The following is a 24,318-nucleotide window of genomic DNA, read 5'->3' on the forward strand; positions in this document are numbered from 1 at the left end:
AACGGTAGCTTGTGATCCACAACAATAAAACACACAAATTGAAATACAGTTGTACCTTGGGTTACGAACACCTTGGGTTACGAACTCCGCAAACCCAGAAGTATTTTCACCGTGCGTGCGTTCTGCGCATGCGCAAAGTGTGAAAATCGTGGAAATTGCGCTTTGCGCCTGCGCAAAATGGCGCTTTGGGTTACGACCATTTCGGGTTACGAACTGTGTCCCGGAACAGATCGTGTTCGTAACCCGAGGTACCACTGTATACAACTAAAAATAACTATATATATATATTGCCCCGCAGAGGACATTAAGGTCCACAAATAATAACATACTGGAGATCCCGAGTCACAAGGTGGTTAGACTGGCCTCGACCAGGACCAGGGCCTTCTCAGTACTAGCCTCGACCTGGTGGAACGCTCTCTCTCAGGAGACTAGGGCCCAGCGGGAGTTGTCATCTTTTTGTGTGGGCCTGCAAGACAGAGCTGTTCCGCTTGGCCTTTGGACTGACTCAGTCTGACCCCGGTATTACCCTCCCCTAAGGTTTTATCCTATAGATATTTAAATGAGGTCCCACTTGTAGATTCCTAATTTTAAATTTGAATTTTAACATTGTATTTAATCTGTATTTTAATTGAATTGTTTCTTTTATGCTGGTTTTGATATTTTTGTTGTTAGCCGCCCTGAGCCCGGTCTTGACAGGGAAGGGCGGGGTATAAATAAAATTATTATTATTATTATTATTATTATTATTATTATTATTATTATTATTATTCAAACAACAACACTTTATTTATACCCCACCCATCTGGTTTCCCCAGCCACTCTGGGCGACTCCCAACATAGTAAAACATTTGAAAGCAGATGAAGTGCTGTCACCATGGTTACCCCTTTTTGCCTTCATAAACTACTAATTGATACATAGCATGACATAGTTTAAAACAGGGTGTCAACTTGAATAGAATATTGTGGGGGCCAAGGTAAGCCCCACCCTCCATATTTAATCACAGGGTAATCCTATGCATGTTTACACAGAAAATTTCACTGGGTTTACTGAAGCTTGCATGCAAGCCTCATAACTTGGATTCAGTGTATATTCATTTGAGATACACATTCCTATTGAATATCATGCTTATGCTTTTAAATTGTGCAAAATGCAGTCAAGATGTGCACATTCCCCAAGGCCTGCAGGGGAATACATACATTAATCTGGAAACATACACAGTTCTATATTCATGGATGGATTATGCACACAATATCCATGAGCCCTGGTGAATGTGCACATTTGCTGTTATGCACATTAGCTGCTCAATACATACACACACACACACACACACACACACACACACACACACACGAGTTTTCCAGCTGATGAGAATGTTACAGTTCCACAGATCTCACAAAGTCACATTAAGTCCACAATTAAAAATGGTGTCCAGACAACAAAGCAATGCTATGACAGGGCAGAAGAGAAATTCTGTGGCAGAGAAACTTGCTTCATGCCCTTGCTGGTAATGTGTTGGGAGAAATGGAGAGCTTATAGTAGTGGGTATCCATGATCCCCCTAGAATTCCCCATTTTGGACCTCACCACCAATGGAACAATGCCAATGCTATATCTATGTCACTTTGCATGTACTGGAGGCCCCATTCCCACCAGTGGACTTCTCTCTGTGCAGGTAGAAAGGCTTTTCTTTAACTTTTCCTGGATATAGGACTACAGTGGCACCCAAGTTACAGTGAAAGAAAACCATGTATCATTCTTTCCCACTTCTACTAAATGTGATGTCTTGCAAAACACAATAATAATTATAATAATATAATAATTTATTATTTGTACCCCGCCCATCTGGCTGGGTTCCCCCAGCCACCCTGAGCGGCTTCCAACAAATTAAAAATACATTAAAATATCACACATTAAAAGCTTCCCTGAACAGGGCTGCCTTCAGATGTCTTCTGAATGTCAGGTACTTGTTTATCCCTTTGCCTGGTTCCCTGTAGCTTTGCTTCTCGCAACGAGGGAACCGCTAGAAGGCCCTCGGTGCTGGACCTCAGTGTCAGGGCAGAACGATGGGGGTGGAGACACTCCTTCAGGTATACTGGGCCGAGGCCGTTTAGGGCTTTAAAGGTCAACACCAACACTTTGAATTGTGCTTGGAAATGTTTGGGAGCCAATGTAGGTCTGGCAGCCAATGTGCTCTGAGAAGATAATTTTGAACCTACCGTAGTGATTACCTCAAATTATTGCTTTCATCAACTATCTTGTAAAACCCCATGTGGATTATCTCAGAATAAAAGCATAATCAATAACATAGTCTGAAAACTTACATAAAATAAATACAAGCCATCTGCACTCATGAGGAGCTCTGAACATGCAGGCTTTCATGAGTCAATTTTTTGGCACTTGCCTCTTCTGAAAATAATAGTGAGCTGTTGAAGGAAAAGTCTTGTAAACCAACTGATGCTGGATGAAAGAGAGAAAGTAGATATTCAGCATCACAATCGGCCCCTAGATGGCAGATACATTTTTGCTGCTTATCCTGTTCTTCCTGTGGCTACAACCTTCTCCAGCTTATTGCAAGAAACATTCTGTTGTATGCACCATAAATGATCCTTTCCATTTTCCATACCAGTATTATCAGAGAGGAGAACTAATCATTGGAGTGATTGCTTATCAGTTTGGTTGTGTACATGATGAAATATATTTCTATGACCACCCTAAAACAAAGTTTGTAGATGAATTTATGTAAGAAAATTACTGTTGCCCTCGATGGCATACTTTTCTACTGCAAGAATTTACATCAGGAAGCAGTCTGCATATGATATTTTTGATGTTGCATTTAAGCATGTTCAAAGTAATATATTTGCTTCCTTCAACTTTATGATCTTCATATCTTCCTCTCTGTTACTTTTCTCCTCCTCTTGTGAATTCTTTCTTCTGTTTCCAAAACATAATAGTCAATGTATTTTGTAATTTCCTTCCTATTTTATCTTCAGCCTTCCTCATGAGTGCCCTTTCATCCTATATATATGTTTTCACGTTGCATCAAGGTTTCCTTCTCAGCCTCCATTGTTTATTCTATCAGTCAAAATGAGTTACATGGGCTTAGATTTGGCTAAATTGTGGTAATGGGTTTTATTTAAAAGCAGGCAAGAGGCAGAAGTTAATGTTTTATTTGCACATTTCTTTATTTATTTTAATATTGTTGGGTTCATTGGAAGAAAGGTGGGAAGAAAAATAATCAGGACACAAAGTTACCTGTGTGCTCAAAAGCTGGAAAGGAAGAACTGACTCTTTCATCTTGAAAGATTTAATATCATTCACGTTTTACCTCTTCCTTAGTGCAATACCAAAGAACTACCAGCATGTTCTCTCCTTGGCATTTTCTGTGAAGCAGATAAATGAGAACCCCAAGATCCTACCAAATGTCAGTTTGGGATTCCATGCCTATGAAAGCTACACAGATGCAAGGATGACTTATCAGAACACCGTGAAACTCCTGACAACGGCAGAAAGGATTGTCCCAAACTTCAAATGTAACAAAAATGAGAATATGATAGCTGTTGTTGCAGGACTAGACTCTGAAATCTCCCTTCATATGGCTAGTATCTTAGGCCTTTACAAGATTCCACAGGTAGGCTGAGCATGTGGGCTATTTAACTCTGATAGAATTGGGGGGGGGGGGGAGAGAGAGAGAGACCTTGCTGGATAAGAAAAGTGATGGTGAGAGAAAAATATATTACTGACAACAAAGTATCAGGATGGGGAAAATATTGATTACATAAATCTTTATGTTGTGGATGAGCTGCATGATCTATGCCAGGGCTTCCCCTTCCCCCAGAGCAAGAGTTTGTCCTTTCCTACTTTTCTAACTAAGTCTTGAGCCCCTCTAGAAATAAGGTTTTGGGGATAAATATGCAGACACATTTGAAGCAATTTCTGACGTGAGAGTGATGTAGCTACTTTGCATATTTTTGCTAGTACTGTTGTTATTAGACAACAAAAGCATGTTGGGGTGGGGGTGGGGGTGGGTGACCTCCATGATCAGAACTAGGATGATAAACATTAATTAGCCAGATGTGTTTCAAATTATTCCTATATAAAAAAACCCTACTTTTTCCTTCATGAAATTCTTATGTGTTCCAGCAAGTCAGCAAATATTTTGATTAATTACTATTTAGTATTATGTCTACTATTTAGCATTAAATCTGTCTACTGTGGTGAAACTGACCTCTTCCTTTTTAGGTTGCTTACAGTATATTAGGTCCTGTTTTGAGTAATGAATCTCAACTCCCTTCCTTCTACCGGATTGTCCCCAATGAAGCCCATCAATACATTGGCATTGTCCATCTTCTTCTACATTTCCAGTGGACGTGGGTGGGGATTGTTGCATCAGATAATGACAATGGTGAAAAGTTCATGCTGACTTTAACACCAATGCTTTTCCAGCATGGAATCTGTACTGCCTTCAATGAAAAAACTCCAGCCATATCTCAAGTTATAGACAATTTTAGTTCATTGGTAATCATCCAGGCCAAATCCTTTTTCTGGACCGTCTCAAAAGTCAAAGTGTTGGTTGTATGTGCAGAACCTCAGACAATGACAGCACTGATATGGATGGCATTTTTATATTCATTCTTAGATGGTACTACAAAGTTTTCTATACATAAAGTATGGATCATGACAGCCCAATGGAATTTCTCATTGGAAGCAATGCAAAGAGATTTTGATATACAAGCCTTCAATGGCGCCTTATCTTTTGCAATTCACTCAAACAAAGTGCCAGGCTTTACACAGTTCTTGCAGGTCCTTCACCCTAGCTATCCCAAAGGAGATGGTTTTCTCAGGATCTTCTGGCAAAAGGCATTCAACTGCCTATTTTCTGATTCCAATGAGCAGAAGCAAAGGATTGCTACTTGCACTGGTCAAGAGAAGCTGGACAGTCTCCCTGGTGCTCTTTTTGAAATGAGCATGACTGGCCAAAGTTACAGCCTTTATAATGCAGTCTATGCCATAGCACATTCTTTACATAACATTTACTTATCTAGGCTAAAGCACAGAGTGTTGGCAGGTGGAAGTAGTTTGGATCTTCCAAATGTGGAACCTTGGCAGGTAAATTTCACACCCAGAACCTTGTCATGCCTAATGTAATGTGTAATGATGCTCAGTTCATGGAGAATATCAGTAAAACAGAATAAGCTCTTTAAGGTTTCCAGACTCAAAAGAGAGCAGGGCAATTAAAGGCACAGAAGTCCTGTCCACTATTGAGTCTGGCAACCCTACAAATTATTGACATGTAATGTATATGTAATTGTGATTATGTGCAGTGCTTGGCTGTTCCTTTCACCATATTATAAATGATCACAGCTTGTGGCAGCTTGTGCTGGATAGAAATTGTCACTGTAGTTGTATATTTTAAATTTATGTTTTCCTCTTGTTGGGTTCCTAGCAGCAGTCTGAGTAAGTACAATGCATGGCATAACTGAATTTTTAAATATGCAAACTTCCATCCTAATAATATCACGGCATTCTCAGAGAAAAATGATTGGTGAAGGAATAGATATCTCTCTTATGCATAATATCACACTTTTATTAGTGCAAGGCCAAAGAATTATCAGCACATTGTCTCTTTGGTATTCGCTGTGAAAGAGATAAATGAGAACCAAAAGATCCTACCAAATGTCAGCCTGGGATTCCACATTTATGATGGCTACACAAATGCAAGGATGACTTCTCAAAACACCATGAAACTTCTGTCCACCTCTGAAAGGATTGTTCCCAACTTCAAATGTGACAAGAAAAGGAATATCATAGCTGTTATTGGAGGACTTTACTCTGATATTTCCCTTTACATGGCAACTGTCTTAGGCATCTACAAAATTCCCCAGGTAAAGTGTATCCTCTGGAACTTTTTTAAAGAAGATTTTTAGAAGACATCTGAAGGCAGCCCTGTTTAGGGAGGCTTTTAATGTTTAATAGATTATTTTACTTCATTTTTCTGTTGTAAGCCGCCCAGAGTGGCTGGGGAAACCCAGCCAGATGGGCGGGGTATAAATAAATTATTATTATTATTATTATTATTATTATTATTATTATTATTATTATTATTCCTGTAGCCAAGGGATGATGTAGACAATCCACATTAGCCCCCAGTGTTTTCATACCATTTGCCTATTGCAATGGTGGGTTGGTTGATTAATTCCCACTACATTGTTTATGTCATTTATGCCCATGGTATTTCATAGGTTTTCACTTTTTATACAGGCAGCGGCAATTTTAGGCTCATCCAGCAAATGTGTGATTACTGACACGCGGGTGACAGGAATGGAACCCCCACACAAAATGGTCATTGTCTGTATCATATTTATTACACACCATTCAGTAGCTCTATGTTTACACAAAGGCAGTATTTAAAAGAAGGATGGTTTAAAAGAAAATATAAATTTAAAGCTAGCCTGTACAGCATCCTTATGAAGCACCACAGTGCCAGGTGTCAAGGTGAGTTAAGCAGATCCACTAGTTTGGCAGAAGGGCGAAGAGGTCAGGCCACCCCACTCTGCCCAGTGAAATCACTAACTCTCAATAAAGCTACTAAGGTAAGCAAAGAAAATACAATTATGCAAATAGAAAGCCAGCAGGGATGTGGGAGCTTTACAGTGTTTTGTAGTCTTTGTCATATGTATGACTATCTCCCCATTGGACTGAAGTCACATTAAAGTGCCATACAATGGAGATAGATGAATCTACTTCATTTTCAAGAGTGACTAAGGTCACAATAATTGATTGCAAAAATTCAGGAATACATATATCTTTTTTTTCCCAGACACTGATGAATGTTTCAGGTGCCTAGAAGATCAATTTCCAAACGAGAACCAAGATCAATGTATTTCAAAGTTTCAAAATTTCCTCACTTTCTCAGAACCATTGGGGATCACTTTTGTTTTCTTGGCACTCTCTTTCTCTCTGATCACGGCTTTGGTGCTAGGAATTTTCATCAAGCACAGGGACACTCCCATTGTCAAAGCCAACAATCGTGACCTCACCTATGTTCTGCTCATCTCCCTGTTTCTTTGCTTCCTCTGCTCCTTGCTATTCCTTGGGAAACCTCATGCAGTGACATGTTATTTACGACAAACTGCTTTTGGCATAATTTACTCAGTGGCTGTTTCATGCATATTATCAAAAACCATAACTGTGGTCCTGGCTTTCATGGCTACTAAACCAGGATCCAGGATGAGGAAATGGGTGGGGAAAAGACTGGCCAACTGTATTCTGCTTAGTTGCTTCCTTATTCAAACTGGCATCTGTGTTGAATGGCTCTGTACTGCTCATCCATTCCCAGATTTCAACATGAACTCTCTGGTGAAAGAAATCATAGTAGAATGCAATGAAGGATCAGTCACAATGTTTTATTGTGTTCTGGGTTACCTGTGGCTCCTCGCCATAGTTAGCTTCATTGTGGCTTTCCAGGCCAGGAAGCTGCCAGACAGTTTCAATGAAGCCAAGTTTATCACATTCAGCATGCTGGTCTTTTGCAGTATTTGGTTGTCCTTTGTGCCTTCTTACCTGAGCACCAAGGGGAAATACATGGTGGCTGTGGAGATCTTCTCCATCTTGGCCTCCGGTGCTGCGTTACTCGGCTGTATCTTTACTCCAAAATGCTACATCATTATCCTTAGGCCTGAGTTAAACAGCAAGGACCAGTTAACTAGGAGACATTAGCAAGGTTGTACTTGATGTCTCATATTTGTTTAGTGAAAAGTCCTTTACACAAAGTCATTCAGGATAATAACAGCAATACTTTGGAACGCTGTTCCCCTTTGAAATCAGCCAGGGAACAACATATCTGATATTGTTCTATCTGCTCAAAATGTTTATTTAATCTAGCAATTTTAGGTGATTAATTTGATCAATCTTCTTTTGTAATTTATTAATTTATGATGGCTTAATAGTTTTATTGTACACCACCATATTTTTCAATGAGCTGATGGATTAGAAATACTAATATAAATAATTACGTACATAAACTTATTTCTGAGGAAACATCCGGAAAGATGCAGCTCCTTTTGATATGTAAATACCACTGCCATCAAGGAGCTGCACCTTTCCGGATGTTTGAGGAAATAACCTTCAGTGAACACCCAACAACAAAATTTGTAGATGAAATTGTATAAGGAGATGGTTCTTGTTGTTTAAATTTAAAGGATGCAATAGATCATGTTTAAATTAAGCTGGTGTAAAGCAGGCATCCCCAAACTGCGGCCTGCAGAGGTTTTGGCCTACAACTCCCATGATCCCTAGCTAACAGGACCAGTGGTCAGGGATGATGGGGATTGTAGTCCAAAACATCTGGAGGGCCGAAGTTTGGGGATGCCTGGTGTAAAGAGTTCGAAAGCACACCAAAGTGCAAGTAGATAAATAGGTACCACTCCGGCAGGAAGGTAAATGGCATTTCCGAGCACTTTTCTGGTTCGCCAGAAGTGGCTTAGTCATGCTTGCCACATGACCCGGAAGCTGTCTACGGACAAATGCCAGTTCCCTCAGCCAGTAAAGTGAGATGAGTGTGCAACCCCAGAGTCGTCCACGACTGGACCTAATGGTCAGGGGTACCTTTACCTTTAAAGATATGTCACATCCAAGCCCCTGTCTTCAGTTGGGTTGCTGCCGCTGCTCTGCTTAAACCTGATAGAGGGAACACAGTCCTTTAACTTGAGCTTAGGATCCGGCCTAATTCCCTCTTTTTTGTTCCACTCCTGCTATGTTCCAAGAACAGCCTTATTGGGACTTGCACTGACTTAGGCTGAGCTGGCTGAGCTGGGGTGAACAAGCCATGAGCTGGATTGAACAAGACGTGTATTTTCAGCTTAATCAGGGTTGGGGACTTCATACTGGCTGAGCCCAGCTGAACTGGGAATCAGCTATCTGAGACAGAGGTGTTCTGCATATTGCTCATCCCTGCATATCTTGTCATGGCATCTCCTCTGTTAGGGGCTCATGCAGACCTATCCCATACCACCCCTCTTACTGGAAAGAACATGCATACACACATGTGCACACACAAATATATAGCAGGTATGATGTGTTTTAGATGACTTTATAGGCATATGGTATTCCTACCAGACACACATGCTCACTTGTGATGTAATTTTGCTCACACTGTGGGGTAATTTTCCTCCATTATGGGGTAAGGAGGAGGAGTCTCTTTTTTAAATTGTATTTGCAACATTATTATTTTTTTGAAAAGCAATAAACAAGTTTTGGTATTTACATCATAAACATAATTAGAACAGATGCGACTGAACAAACAGCTGGATTTGGAACAGGCACAGCCTATGTCCTTCACCCTATGTCTAGGCCTGTTAAGTCTTTCTCCAGAGTTACCTAAAGGAGACACCTTCAAAGCTGTAGAGAAGTGCCACTTCAAGTCCAGCAATATTGATTTGATTTTTCAGACATGAATTATTGCTTCAGATGTCAAGAAACTCAATTCCCAAATAAGAACAGAGACCAATGCATTCCCAAGATTCTCCATTTCCTCTCTTTCTCAGAACCCTTGGGGATCTGTTTAACAGTCTTGGCTCTCTCTTTTCCTTTGATCACAGCTCTGGTTCTTGGAGTCTTCAAAAAACATTGGGACACTCCCATTGTCAAAGCCAACAATCTGCTCATCTGCCTTTTTCTCTGCTTTCTCTGCTCCTTGCTGTTCACCGCCAACCCTCACATTGTGACCTGCTACTTACGACAAACTACTTTTGGCATTCTCTTCTCAATTGCTGTGTCTTGTGTATTGGCAAAAACCATCACAGTCATTCTGGCTTTCATGGCCACGAAACCAGGATCCAGGATGAGGAAATGGGTGGGGAAAACATTCACAAACTCTATTCTGCTTGCCTGTTCTTTTATACAAACCAGCATTTGTTCCATTTGGCTCAGTACTGCTCCACCATTTCTAGAGTTTGACATGTACTCAATGACTGAAGAAATTGTAGTAAAATTCAATGAAGGTTCAGTCTCAATGTTTTATTGTGTCTTTGGTTACTTGGGATTTCTGGCTAGTGTTAGCTTTGCCGTGGCTTTCCAGGCCAGGAAGTTGCCAGACAGTTTCAATGAAGCAAAGTTCATCACTTTCAGCATGTTGGTGTTTTGCAGTGTTTGGTTGTCCTTTGTGCCTTCTTACCTGAGCACAAAGGGGAAATACATGGTGGCTGTGGAGATCTTCTCCATCTTGGCCTCCAGTGCTGGGTTACTGGGATGCATCTTTCCCCCAAAATGCTACATAATTATCATGAGGCCTGACTTGAACAGCAAAAACCAGATAATTTGCAGAAATGAATAATAATCTATCCGTTTTGGGTTTTCTGAGTCTTTCTTTTCTTTTCAAAAAATGTGATATTTATTGCTTATTACAAAAAAATAAAAAATAAATAAAACTACCACCCTTTGTCCTTCCCAGGTTTTCTTTTCACATTCATTGTATCCATGTGTCTCCCTTTTATTTGGGTGTGTAAAATATCCATACATATTTGCTGGGAATGGCTATTAGGGGCATTTGGGCAGGGTGCCATTAGTATGATTATGATTCTCAATTCTCTTTTTACATAAGGTTTGAGTCAGGAGAGGCTGTTTGGAACATGGACAAGGACATGGCATTGGGGACAAGAAGAGCACTAACTATGGCCCCATTCTCAGCCTCAATTAAATACCACATAGTGCTGCAATTTATAATACACTTACATGAATTAATATTTGAGCGTATATTAGTTGGTTTGTCTAAATATTTAAGGGGGAACAGTCTTTGCAGTCCAGCCCAGCAGTGGTGGTGTGAGCAGCCAGCTTTCCACACCATCCACATGGTGGAGAAGCACTTTGCCGCCACACGGGATGCTGGGACAAGAGCAGGAACTTATCAACATCCATGCTGGGTCCCTAAAAGGGTAGGTCTTAAGAATGAAAGAGAGTCGACTGGTTGATCATTGAATACATGTCCAATGCCTATGCCAAGCCTATTTTTCTGCAATCAATGAAGCTGTTAACTAATTTAATCCAACATTAGACTCCTTGTCCTTATTTATCACATGATTCCCCCTCCCCCATCCAAGGCTTCACTGTATCTGGGTTTGAAATCAAGACCAGCTTCATGAAAAACATAGTACAGTCATACCTCGATTTAAGTATGCCTCGGTTTGAGTATTTTCAGTTTAAGTACTCCACAGACCTGTCTGGATCGGATGAATCCACTTTCCATTACTTTCAATGGGAAAGTTCGCTTCAGGTTAAGTTCGCTTCAGGTTAAGTTCGCTTCAGGTTAAGAACAGACTTCTGGAACCAATTACACTCATACTTCGGGTTAAGCACGCTTCAGGTTGAGTATTCTGCGGACCCATCTGGAACAGATTAATCCACTTTCCATTACTTTCAATGGGAAAGTTCATTTCAGGTTAAGTACGCTTCAGTTTAAGTACTCCGCGGACCCATCTGGAACATATTAATCCACTTTCCATTACTTTCAATGGGAAAGTTCGCTTCAGGTTAAGTACGCTTCAGTTAAGTACTCCACGGACCTTCTGGAACGGATTAATCCACTTTCCATTATTTTTAATGGGAAAGTTCGCTTCAGGTTAAGTACAGACTTCTGGAACCAATTGTGTTTGTGAACCGAGGTACATTGTAAACCGAGTGCATTGAGCTTTTTGCCATAAGGAGGGAGGAGGGATAGGACAGCAGTATAAATAGCATTTCTATCCCATGTATGTCACCTCCATCTCTACCTCAGATTTAGGGACTTTGTCATCACCTGTCTCCATAGGCCTTATTTACTTTACATGTCACATTTCTCCAACTAGATTGCACATGTTTAAAGTAGTATTTTGCACAGGAGAGTATTCTAGATAATTTGGAACCCTGTAATTATATCAGATACCTATGATTTATCCTCAAATTTCTCAGGTTCCATGTGGATTTGTCAGGACCACAAATACAGTAGCCAACAGAGTATAGATGTTCATATGAAATATATCTAAGCTCGCTAAGAACTAGTATAAGGGGCTTTGGGGGTGAAGAGCTATCCCAATCTAATCTTTAATGAAAGGTTGAGGAAAGTAGCTGAAGGTGGTGGATAGATAGAAAAGAGAAGTGTAGGTCACATTTTGCCCTGAGATTTCAGGGATGTGTTTGTGGTGGTTATTTCTCTGTCTGTGGCTTCAGCTTCCTCCAACAGAGACAAAGAAAGACAGTGATACGTGCACTATGACTGAACCATTCCGATTCCCATATCAGTATGATAAAAAAGGGGACCTAATCATAGGACAGATGACTTCTCAGTATGGCTTTGTATCTGATGAATTTTCTTTCCATGAACACCCTAAAACCAGCATCATATATGAACTACTGTAAGTGTGTTTTGCCCTTCATAGCTTGCAATAGGTCTGCTTTGTTTCTTTACACACAGTGAGGAAATGTGACCCTTTGCACCAGTCCCTGCTGACAAGAAAACAACTCGTGCAGCAAAGTTGAAGCCCTTTTTGGGTAGAATTAAAGGGGGAGGAGAGAATTTGAAAGCAAAATACAAAAAACTGAAGTTCCCAAACAGTCACCCCAACTAGGCTGCTGAGCCATCCTCACACTATGAAGAAAAGTGTTAGCAATATGCCTAAATTCCCAAAGCATATTATCAAGACAAGTTGTCTATGCGGTATGTTCCATATTTTGTAGTGCATATTTTTACCATAGCTCCCATCATGAGTCCCTGTTTGTTCATTTTAAGTGAGCAAAAGTGATGCTGTGTGTGCTTTCTTTTGAACACCACAATACACACATAACTATCTGTGAAGTAACATAATATGATATGTAATAAAACTGTAATTTTAATCATCATATCAAAAAGCACAGTTCCTGATGGCAACGTATCGTGTCTTCTATATGTATTGGTATCGTAAAGTCCAAGGATTGTCAAGCTCAAAGATTACAATGCACAGTTCCTGTTGGCAATGCCATTTCATGCTGATATCTTCCTTCTGCATCGTCCTACATCTTAAAAGTAACAAGCAAAACTACCTTCTGCATCTTCCTAGGTCTGAAAGTGCGACAAACGGAACTGATTAGTAGCAAAGGCAGCCAATAGTAAAATAGTTCTCAGGATATACACCCTTGCTTCGCCCATCGGGCTTCTTCAGTGACAAGGTTTCCAGGAATTGGCTTTTTTCAGTTCTCAGGAATGCAGAAGTAGTTCTCAGGAATGCAGAAGTTGCCAGTCAAAGATGACCAATGTCGATAACCATTGAAACTATGCTTGTATAGAAGCAACCCCTACAATGGGGTGGTTGCAGGCAATTAGAACTGAACATTCTTAAAGAGACATAATCGCAATGATATTCAACCGATGTGAATCTAATACATTAAGTATTCCACATCTTCATTTACATATTATCATAATTTTATCCAACTTATTCAGTGCGGGTTAATTATCAATAGATTCCATATGGTGAATAGTCATAGCGGCCTCCACTTCTTAATATAAATTATCAAAGTATAAATAGATCTTAAGAGCTTGTAACATAATTAATTGCCTAATGCAGAGCATCTATAAATGCATGCCCAGGAACACAAAGGTTATCAATCAGAGCTATTTAGTAACATTCAGTACTCTTAAAGATATACAATCACAGTGATACCCAGCTGACAGAAATCTAGTTCGTTGAGTCTTTTACATCTTCATCAATATTTCTTAGCTTTTTTAGGATTTACCCAGTATAAATAGATTCCACCTGCTGCATAGTCATAGTAATCTCCACTTTTTATAGTAAGAATAACTACTAATTTATGCCTAAGTTCCCAAAGCATATTATCAAGACAAGTTGTCTATGCAATATGTTCCATTTTTTGTAGCGTGTATTTTTACAATAGCTCTCATCATGAGTCCCTGTTTGTGAACTTTAAGTGAGCACAAGTGATGTTATGTGTGCTTTCTTAGCTGCAAATTATTAGGGTTGTCAGACTCAATAGTGGACAGGACTTCTGTGCCTTTAATTGCCCTGCTCTCTTTTGAGTCTGGAAACCTTAAAGAGAAACCAGCAGACCCTTTGCTTGGAAATTAAACAAAGGGTCTGCTGGTTTCTCTTTAAGGTTTCCAGACTCAAAAGAGAGCAGGGCAATTAAAGGCACAGAAGTCCTGTCCACTATTGAGTCTGGCAACCCTACAAATTATTGACATGTAATGTATATGTAATTGTGATTATGTGCAGTGCTTGGCTGTTCCTTTCACCATATTATAAATGATCACAGCTTGTGGCAGCTTGTGCTGGATAGAAATTGTCACTGTAGTTGTATATTTTAAATTTATGTTTTCCTCTTGTTGGGTTCCTAGCAGCAGTCTGAGTAAGTACAATGCATGGCATAACTGAATTTTTAAATATGCAAACTTCCATCCTAATAATATCACGGCATTCTCAGAGAAAAATGATTGGTGAAGGAATAGATATCTCTCTTATGCATAATATCACACTTTTATTAGTGCAAGGCCAAAGAATTATCAGCACATTGTCTCTTTGGTATTCGCTGTGAAAGAGATAAATGAGAACCAAAAGATCCTACCAAATGTCAGCCTGGGATTCCACATTTATGATGGCTACACAAATGCAAGGATGACTTCTCAAAACACCATGAAACTTCTGTCCACCTCTGAAAGGATTGTTCCCAACTTCAAATGTGACAAGAAAAGGAATATCATAGCTGTTATTGGAGGACTTTACTCTGATATTTCCCTTTACATGGCAACTGTCTTAGGCATCTACAAAATTCCCCAGGTAAAGTGTATCCTCTGGAACTTTTTTAAAGAAGATTTTTAGAAGACATCTGAAGGCAGCCCTGTTTAGGGAGGCTTTTAATGTTTAATAGATTATTTTACTTCATTTTTCTGTTGTAAGCCGCCCAGAGTGGCTGGGGAAACCCAGCCAGATGGGCGGGGTATAAATAAATTATTATTATTATTATTATTATTATTATTATTATTATTATTATTATTATTTTGTCTCTTGTCTTTTTTCATTAGTGGAAAATGAATAATAATGGCCACTAAAGTATCTGGCTTTATTATTTTTTTATCTTATGGAAAAATCTAACTTCGGAAGAAATATACATGCCTGTTCATTATATAGGTGGGGGATATGGGCCTATGCACAATTTCATCTTGAGGTCAGCATACATCCTAAGCAGGTGCTTTTATGTTTTGCAAATATGATGCACAAGGGATTCTTAGATTATTTTCACCGACTAATATGCAGTTTGGGTTTTCCTAATGAGGATACCTCAAACCAGTATTGTGCTGAACCATTCACTGGAAGTTTTCAGAAGGAAAGGCTGGGCTGGGGTAACAAATTTGAATAACTTGAAATTTGAATAATTTGAAATTTTCAGATATCCCACAAAGAAGTTGAACTCATTAAGCATCTCATTGTTTTCAATAACACAATAAAGATGCTGGCATCTATGAACAATTGAATAGTTCATTTCATACTCTCAGATCTTGTGGCCCAAGAGCAATTACCTTGATAACAATGCGGGTTCACCATCATGGTGAGCACGATTTGCGGTGGGGGCTTAACAAACCACTCCTGAGTTACAAAGGTGGGGGCATGAATGGTCACCGTCTGATAGGTCCCTGGCTGTTGTTGGGCAAATTTGTATGTTGCAAGTTGTGGGTCAGCCTCTGGGGTATTTAAGCCAAAGAGAAAGGTTTGCATTTTCGGATCCCCACCCTTCCTCCGCTGTTTTTAGGCCTCTTTGTTGACATTGCTGTGCCTCTCATGGGGTCGCCTGTATTCAGGGGTCTGGTAGGAATTTTTCCATTTGGCTAATTGGCTGGTGTCATCTGGTTTTTGCCTACTGCATAGCAAACAGTCACAACTTGTAAGGTTGGCGGTCAGGCATTGGTTATTGGTTGTATATGGGGTCTTGTTGACTGTGTTGGCCCCTTAAGTTAATGCCTGCGTGTTGGGGAAATTCTGGTCAGGAATGCAGGGGCTCTATGCAGTGTCCATAACCCCGGTCGGGGGCCAGGACCGCGCAGGAGCCCCTGAGAGCCTGAGGGGAGAGGGGAGGGCCAATGCACCCGGCTCCCTGTCTCTCCCTGTAGGGTTTCCCCTTGTTGACAAGGTGAGTTTAGTTCTGTCCTTGGGGGACAGTTGGAGAACCAATGCCTACGCTACCACTCCCATATTTCATATTTGTATTTTAATAAAAGTTGTGGCCAAATTCATACCAAAAACCATTAAACAAAAATTCTGTCTATGGTGTGAGTTATTTGAGGGGTGGTTTTGGGGACCTCCACACACAATATTCTCCCCCCACCCCAGGAAAACCACATGGATTCCAAGTCAGTAGATATCTGGGTTGAATCCTTACTGTTTTGTATAACTTTTGTGCATACTGGTGAAACTAACATTTCCCCTCCCCTTTTCAGATTGCCAACTGTGTATTAGCTCCAGTGATGAAACTTGAACCTGAGATATTATCTTTTTACCGGATGGTACCGAATGAAGCATATCAATACAAAGGAATTGTCCATCTCCTTCTGTATTTCCAGTGGACATGGGTGGGGATATTTGCATCAGATCATGAGAATGGAGAAAAGTTCATACAGACTATGATGTCACTGTTCACTCAGCATGGAATCTGTGCAGCCTTCATTGAAAAAACACCTTCCATGTCTCAAACGGCAAAGCATTTAGGTTCACTAGGACTCTTTCGGGCCAAGTCCTTTTCAATGACCATCTCCAAAGTCAAAGTATTGGTTGCATGTGCAGAACCCCAGACTATGACAGCACTGATATGGTTGATATATTTCTTTTCTATAGTAGAGGGTATCACAGAGATAGCTATGGGTAAAGTGTGGATTATGACAGCGCAATGGGATTTCTCATTAAATACAATGCAAAAGGCTTCTGATATCCAAGTTTTTGATGGTGCCTTGTCTTTTGCAATTTACTCAAATGAAGTGGTAGGATTTAAAGAATTCCTAAAGATTCGACATCCGAACACTGTCAAAGAAGATGGTTTTATCAGGATCTTTTGGCAGCATGCATTCAACTGCATATTTTCTGATCCCAATGAGCACAGAGAATGGACTGATTCATGTACTGGCCAGGAGAATCTGCAGAGCCTTCCTCACACTATTTTTGAAATGAGCATGACTGGCCAAAGCTACAGTATCTATAATGCCGTTCAGACAATAGCACATACTATACATAACATATACTCATTGACTCTGAAATGCAGAAGAGAAGCAGAAAGAGATCGACTGGCTCTTCAAATTCTGCAACCGTGGCAAGTAAGATTTCACATCCTGAATAAACAAACAAACAAACAAACAAATCATAACTAATCTGATACGTGAGAAAAGTCAATTCATGAAGTAGATCAACAGAACAAAATATGTAAACACTATTGATTTTTCCTTAAATAATTAACTCTCATTAACTTATCCTTGATTACTTGTGCACCCTAAGTATCACACTAATGGAAATGTGATTTTGATAAACTTCTAATTGGAGTTATGACACTGCCTTGTAAAATCTGTTTCACAGGTGCCACTCTGCTGAATAAAATGCTTAATTTGATCAGTTTTCTGCAAAAAATAAAGTGAGCTACATAGGGAGGTGAGGAATTATAATCTTACCATATAAGAAAAGGAGAGGGGCTTAAGGTGTCTGGAAGGTAGCACAGGAAACCAAAGCAAATTCAGGAAACGAGATGTAAATGAAATGGGTTTGGGCAATGTGAGCTTATACAGGACAATGAGGTCAGGGAAAAGAGAAAGCAAGTGAGCAATGAATACATTGACACAAAATAGTTACCTCTTGCAAGATGGAGATGATATATTGGAAGAAATTGGAGTCTAGGATTAGGGCTGTGCATCTTGAAGCTTGGAGTAGCTAGATATGAATTTAGAACAAAAAAAGAAGTCTCCTGAATCAGACCCAACACATGATGATGATGATGATGATGTCCTGTGTTTTGTAGAAACAGTGTCCAAAGAGATGCCTACAATCAGGACATGAGGGAAATTGCACTTATCACCAAGCAACAAATAGTCAGATTGGCTAAAGAGAGCCTTATCCTCTATGAAATTATCAAATCATGTAAAGCTTGCCTTCCTTCCTTTGTTCCTCCCTCCCTCCTTCCACTACTACACTTAGAGGAATTTCAGACAAGACAAAGATTAAATATCCATTGTGGAATTATTGCTTTTCTCTCTTAAAAGCAGGAGCATGTGTTTCGCCTTTCACCAATTTGTAAAACATGTGTTTGATTCTTTCAATATAGCTTCACTCTTTCCTGAGGAGCATCTCATTTAACAACAGTGCCGGTGACACAGTGTCGTTTGACAAGAATGGTGAATTAGCAGCCGGATTTGATATTATAAACTGGATTAGTTTTCCAAATCAATCGTTCTTGAATGTGAAAGTTGGAAGGATGGATCCACAGACTTTGCCACATGAAGAGATCACCATTAACAAGGAGGCCATCAGGTGGCACAGCATGTTTAATCAGGTGGGATTTGATGATATACTGTGCAGACATGATTACCTATGAGAAGCCTAACCATTTACCTCGTGTGGGACATGCAAAGCAGCAGATGGGGGAAAGAGGGATTTGCTGACATTTTCAATCACCAGTGCTAGGGAAGCACTGAGTATGAGGCTTTGCAAGTAATGATCATCCAAATGTGCATTTGCCAGCCGATTTTCCTTAGATTATCAAGGTATATTACAGTCGGTCAAATAAGATTCCATTTTCTCAAAGTCCTCTTTTTCACAGTCGTATAGCAAAGTATTAAAAAATTCAAATGCTTTCCTTATTTCTTTTGGGCTAGTCAAATGCTTATCTTTGTCTACAATATTATTTATCATCTTATTCTTTCTTTCTTTTTTAAGTTGCTAAGCTAGCAGTTCACCAAGTTATTTATATTTATTTATTTATTTAATTTTCATACCGCTTTATTTTTTTTAATAAAAATCTCAAAGTGGTTTACAGCATATTAAATGAATAAAACAATAAAACAATCGCCGGGCAATGTTCCTCTGACCTCATGAGGAGCCTCTTCAGTAGGTTTATTAGCAAATTCAAAAACGTTCTGTTTCATTAATTTAATTTTCTGATTGATCTCTTGATTAACATCGAAAATTGTGCTTGCAGGAGTTTAATCGCTTGAGAAATATCTGTGTCCTCTGGTTTTACAATTAATTCCTCCTTTTCCAATAAAACATCTAATATCTCCTGTTTTTCTTCCCCCCTTTCCCTTTTTTGAAAGGCACTTTGCTGAATTAAAATCCTCTCATTACTGCCTTGCTGGCATCCCACACTACACTTAAATCTGTTTCTTTATTTATTTAGGTTGAGGTCAAAAAAATTCTTGAAGGGAGCGTTGCCCCTTATTCACAGTTTGTTCACTTTGCGGTACAGCATCATTTAATCGACACCTAAATACAGAACATTTTTCACCTGTTATTTTCATCAAGATGGCATTACGGTCAGATAATGTTTTAGGGTGAATTTCCACCCTTTTTACCCTAGTTATTAAATCTTTTGAAGCCCATAAATAGTCTGCTCAGCTTGAGGAATTGCTTGCATTTGAAAAAAAAGTAAATTTAAGTTCTACAGAATGTTAAGTTGCCATAAGTCAATTAGGTCAAGATTGGACACCATATCGAAAAATGCAATTGGTAATTTCTCTTCTTTTGAGTCTTTTTTCTTATTCTTCTATCAACATTGAGGGAAACAACACCATTGAAGTCTCCCATCATTATTACATTAATTTAACACAAATCAAACAATGTCTCTCTCTATATATTTTTTAAAAAGAATCAGGTTTCTGTTCATTTGGGGCATAGATTCCTAATACAGAAATTGGTTCCCAATCTAGACTCACTTCAATTGTCATCGTTTGCACAGGTTTCTCCAAACTGCATGTTTTGCTTGCAAGGGCTTTTATGTCTGTTGATAATTCACTTAGCACTTTGGTGTGGCTTTGAAGATCTTTCCGCATTTCCGTCATTATCTATAAAAGGCCAATTTTTTGTTCTCCCTCTTGGAGACAGCCTTTCCTTGGTTGGCTAGGTATCTGTGTCAGATTCTTCTTTTGTTAGGCCATTTTTATTTTAATTGCCCAACCAAAGGAAAAAAAACAAAATAAAGAGGTACAAAGGCTAACAGTAACATTTTGAGTTTTGCTATGCATTCTTATATATACTGTACTACAGCCTCACATTTTGCCTCCTTTACTACACCCACCCACCCACACAATTTTAATGCAACTTATACATAATAAAGATTTTCAGAAAAGCTCTTAATTTGCCCCACCTAGAATTTCTAATCACATTCCCTCAATTAATTGCATGGCAAAAGAAAGCTATGTTTCCTTCTTCTTATATGTACAGGCGCTGCCCCTTGCCAGGTGTAACGACCACTGCCATCCAGGCTACAGCAGAAAAAAGAAGGAGGGGGAGCCATTTTGTTGCTATGATTGTGTTCCATGTCCTGATGGGATGGCTTCAAGCAAAATAGGTATACCACATAATTTAGTACAGCTCCCCATACTCGCCTTAGCAGCAGTTTATTTCTCTAAAACTGGTAAATAATTATCACTATCATCAGCATCTCATCATGGCAAATTGCAGCATTTAAGAGCATAGCTTAATCAATAAAGCAACAACCCAATCCATAACACCCCCCCCCAAAAAAAAATATCAGTTATCTATTCAACCCATTAGAGAGAATGGTGAGATCAGTTTAACTGATGCAATTGATCGTAATAATTCACAAATTGAATATATTCAATACACAACCCAGGTTTTTATCATTATTACCATACCTTCTGTGTAAAAGAAAAATAGTATATCAGTACTGTAACTGATTGCCAGTTTTAAGTATGGCAGCATTATAAACAGTTCCCTAGATCTAAAACATTTAGTATACAGTGGGACCTCGACTTACAAGCTATTCAACATCCAACGTTTTCAAGTTATGAGCGGAAAAAGTGGCCGCACGCTTACGTTTTTTTTATATATATTTGAATGGAAAACCCATTTGTGGCTAGATGTGGTTTCCTCGACTTACGATTTTTTCGTTTCCAATGCATTCCTATGGGAAACCACTTTTCCTATTGGAAACTTGACTTACGAAGTTTTCGACCTACGAATGTGCATTTGGAATGGATTAAATTTGTAAGTTGAGGTCCCACTGTATATTTATATGGGTGCCAAAATTATCTGAGAGAGGAGAAGTCATGGGCTGCAACACATAAGTGTATTTTGCTTGAATAAGATCATTGGAAGGTTATGGCATTTTCTATTTTTTTTTCCGGGGGAGCCATAACCCCGAAATGCTGTATAGTTGATTCCACTTTTAGCAAAATTTCACCAGCTATCACTGTTTCCAATGTAATGCCGACAGAACACCAGCAATTAGAGAAAAATGGTCACTTCATTTTCTACAGGATATTTCTCTGGACTCCATGAATTTATATTATATGTATTTAATATTCCAGACATGGACAAGTGCTTCAAATGCCCAGAAAACCAATATCCAAGTAAGGACAGAGATCAATGCATTCCCAAGTCCCTGAATTTCCTCTCTTTCTCAGGACCGTTGGGGTTCACTTTAGCTTTCTTGTCTCTGTTTTATTCTCTGATCACAGCTTTGGTGTTTGCAATATTCACTAAGCATTGGAACACACCGATTGTCAAAGCCAACAATCGGGACGTCACCTTCTCTCTGATCATCTCCCTATTCCTCTGCTTCCTCTGCTCCTTGCTGTTCATTGGCCTGCCTCACACAGTGACCTGCTATTTACGACAAACTGCTTTTGGTATCATCTTTTCTGTGGCTGTTTCATGCATATTGGCCAAAACCATCACTGTGGTCCTGGCTTTCAAGGCCACCAAGCCAGGATCCAAGCTGAGGAAATGGGTGGGGAAAAGATTGTCCAATTCTATTCTTCTTGGTTGTTCCTTTACCCAAGCGAGTATTTGTGCCACGTGGCTATGTACTGCTCCTCCATTCCCAGATTTTGACATATATTCTTTGACTGAAGAAATTGTAATGGAATGCAATGAAGGCTCTGTTAGTATGTTTTATTGTGTCCTGGGTTACCTGGGAGTCTTGGCCATTGTCAGCTTCAGTGTGGCTTTCCAGGCCAGAAAGCTGCCAGACAGTTTCAATGAAGCGAAATTCATCACTTTCAGCATGTTGGTGTTTTGCAGTGTTTGGTTATCCTTTGTGCCCTCCTACTTGAGCACAAAGGGGAAATACATGGTGGCCGTGGAGGTCTTCTCCATCTTGGCCTCTAGTGCTGGGATACTGGCATGTATCTTCTTCCCCAAATGCTACATAATTATCCTGAAACCTGAATTAAACAGCAAAGATCAGCTTATTAGGAGAAAATACTAAGCATCTACTGATTTATTGAATGCTTGTGTAATTTTAAATAATGAAGTTTATTAGAGAAGAAAGCAAAACATATAGAAATGCCCATTTATATTTCCCTGGTATTCTTTTTCTCACAATAAATGTGTCCCACATTCTACTGTACATTTGAGTTTGTTGAAATACTATCTATCATGGAGTATTGTTCTTAAAACTGGAAGTAGGAAAAAAGTTATGTAAGAAGCAGTACTGGGGGGATTGTGATGCACATGCTAGGGATATTCTTGGATAAATTATTTTAAACTTCCTAAATCATAGGACAAATAAGAATAGCTGAGAAATTTACGTTTTGTATTTTAATACAGGAAGCAAATTCAAGCATATTCAAATGCAAATTTTTGGTCCATCCTCATTTATCCTGCAAAAAAATAGAGATTGTGTAGCAATCTATTTTCTTTCCAATAGAGATATTGTGCAGCAAGATTATTTATTCCATCATAGCCAAGGCAAGCATCTGCCATGCAATTTTTCTGGCACACCAATGGTACTCCAAGGCACAGAGGATATCCATTCAGTACAATGGCAGAACACCTGATTACCTGAGTGCAGAGGCAAAATACAAATGTACCCCTCACCTGGCAGAGCTAGTATGAGTACAGCAACTAACATTGGTATCCAAGAAGAGATGAACATTTCCTCAGTAGTTAAGAATTTTAATTTTCAAGGTAGGGCATAATGGAAATTAATAGAAAATCAGTATTGTCCCAAATAATATCCATAGCATTCTACACATAGTCAAGATAATCCTCAGTATTCTAAAAAATAAATTAATATGATTTACAGCAGAAGTAAGGATATGATCAAGAGTCAGCTACCTTTGGTGATCCCTACTATCCTTGTGTGTGTTTTGGAATGTGGTAGGTAATTTTTAGCCACTGCTCATTGTGATCTGACAGGATGCTAGGTGGGTGGGGTACTGCTGGAAACAAGAGTGGCGGCATTGTTCTTTGTTTCTGGGTTAAATTATTTGATATTTCAATCGTGGGGAGGGTGCAACACTGTCAAGTTTATAGCTTATAAGGAGGGTATAATTTTAAAACCTAAGTCTAGTTTATCTATTGTTGTTCTTTAAAAAAACGAATAATCCTAAATATGGGATTTAATCATCTGCAAGATAATCTTTTACATGAAAGTCTTTGTCCGATTAGCATCTGAATTGTACAATCTGGCTAAGATCAATGATCAAGAAGCTGATGTACAGTATATATTTATTTAGAAACATATATTATGCCAGTAATCTTGCAGTGCCAATGTGGTTTACAGTGATAAAACATATAAAACAATAAATGGAAACAAGACCTCACCTTTGCTTTGTGTGTGATAAGTCAGATTTAGCAAGCTGCTGGTGGGTTGGAATCACAGAATATCAATATAAAGAAACATAATGTAATAAACTCCTTTAGCTTATATAACTATTATATAATTGAATATTTTATGATTATAAATTACAGTGGTACCTCAACATCCGAATGACTCGACTTCTGAAGGTTTCGACTTCCAAAGTTGCCAAACCTGGAAGTCTTTTCACCCTGCACACATTCTGTGCCTGCGCAGAAGTGGCGCGCGTGGTCGGCGCATGCACAGAAGCGCAAAATCGCGCTTCGCGCATGCACAAAACGGGCGCTTTGACAACCAAAGACTTCGACTTACGAAGAACACCGCGGAACGGATCGCTTTCGTAAGTCGAGGTACCACTGTAAATATGAAGTGCTTATCAGTCACCCCAGGGCCTCTGCACTCTGTGATAAAATGTAAGCCATATTTTCCTTTATATCAATCTTTTGCTTCCATTTCATATTTTGTAAGTGCTCAGATATTTCTCAGTAGTCTATCAAGACAACCTTC

At 39.3% G+C, this 24,318-nt stretch overlaps 1 protein-coding gene across 1 annotated transcript; it reads left to right on the top strand.

Annotated features, from left to right (window-relative positions):
• The first annotated feature begins 1,422 nt into the window (after window positions 1-1,422).
• On the top strand, window positions 1,423-22,437 carry LOC118094742 (vomeronasal type-2 receptor 26-like). Its single transcript, XM_035135366.3, has 11 exons — window positions 1,423-1,505; window positions 3,337-3,628; window positions 4,363-5,106; window positions 5,444-5,454; window positions 5,591-5,882; window positions 12,199-12,383; window positions 14,504-14,795; window positions 16,451-17,317; window positions 18,313-18,540; window positions 20,427-20,553; window positions 21,536-22,437. Exons 1-11 carry the CDS (start codon window positions 1,423-1,425, stop codon window positions 22,435-22,437), a joined length of 4,023 nt encoding a protein of 1,340 aa, XP_034991257.3.
• Window positions 22,438-24,318: the final 1,881 nt, after the last annotated feature.

The sequence above is a fragment of the Zootoca vivipara genome, chromosome 12 (genome assembly GCF_965207765.1).
Source record: "Zootoca vivipara chromosome 12, rZooViv2.hap1.1, whole genome shotgun sequence".
Classification (NCBI taxonomy): Eukaryota; Metazoa; Chordata; class Lepidosauria; order Squamata; family Lacertidae; genus Zootoca; species Zootoca vivipara.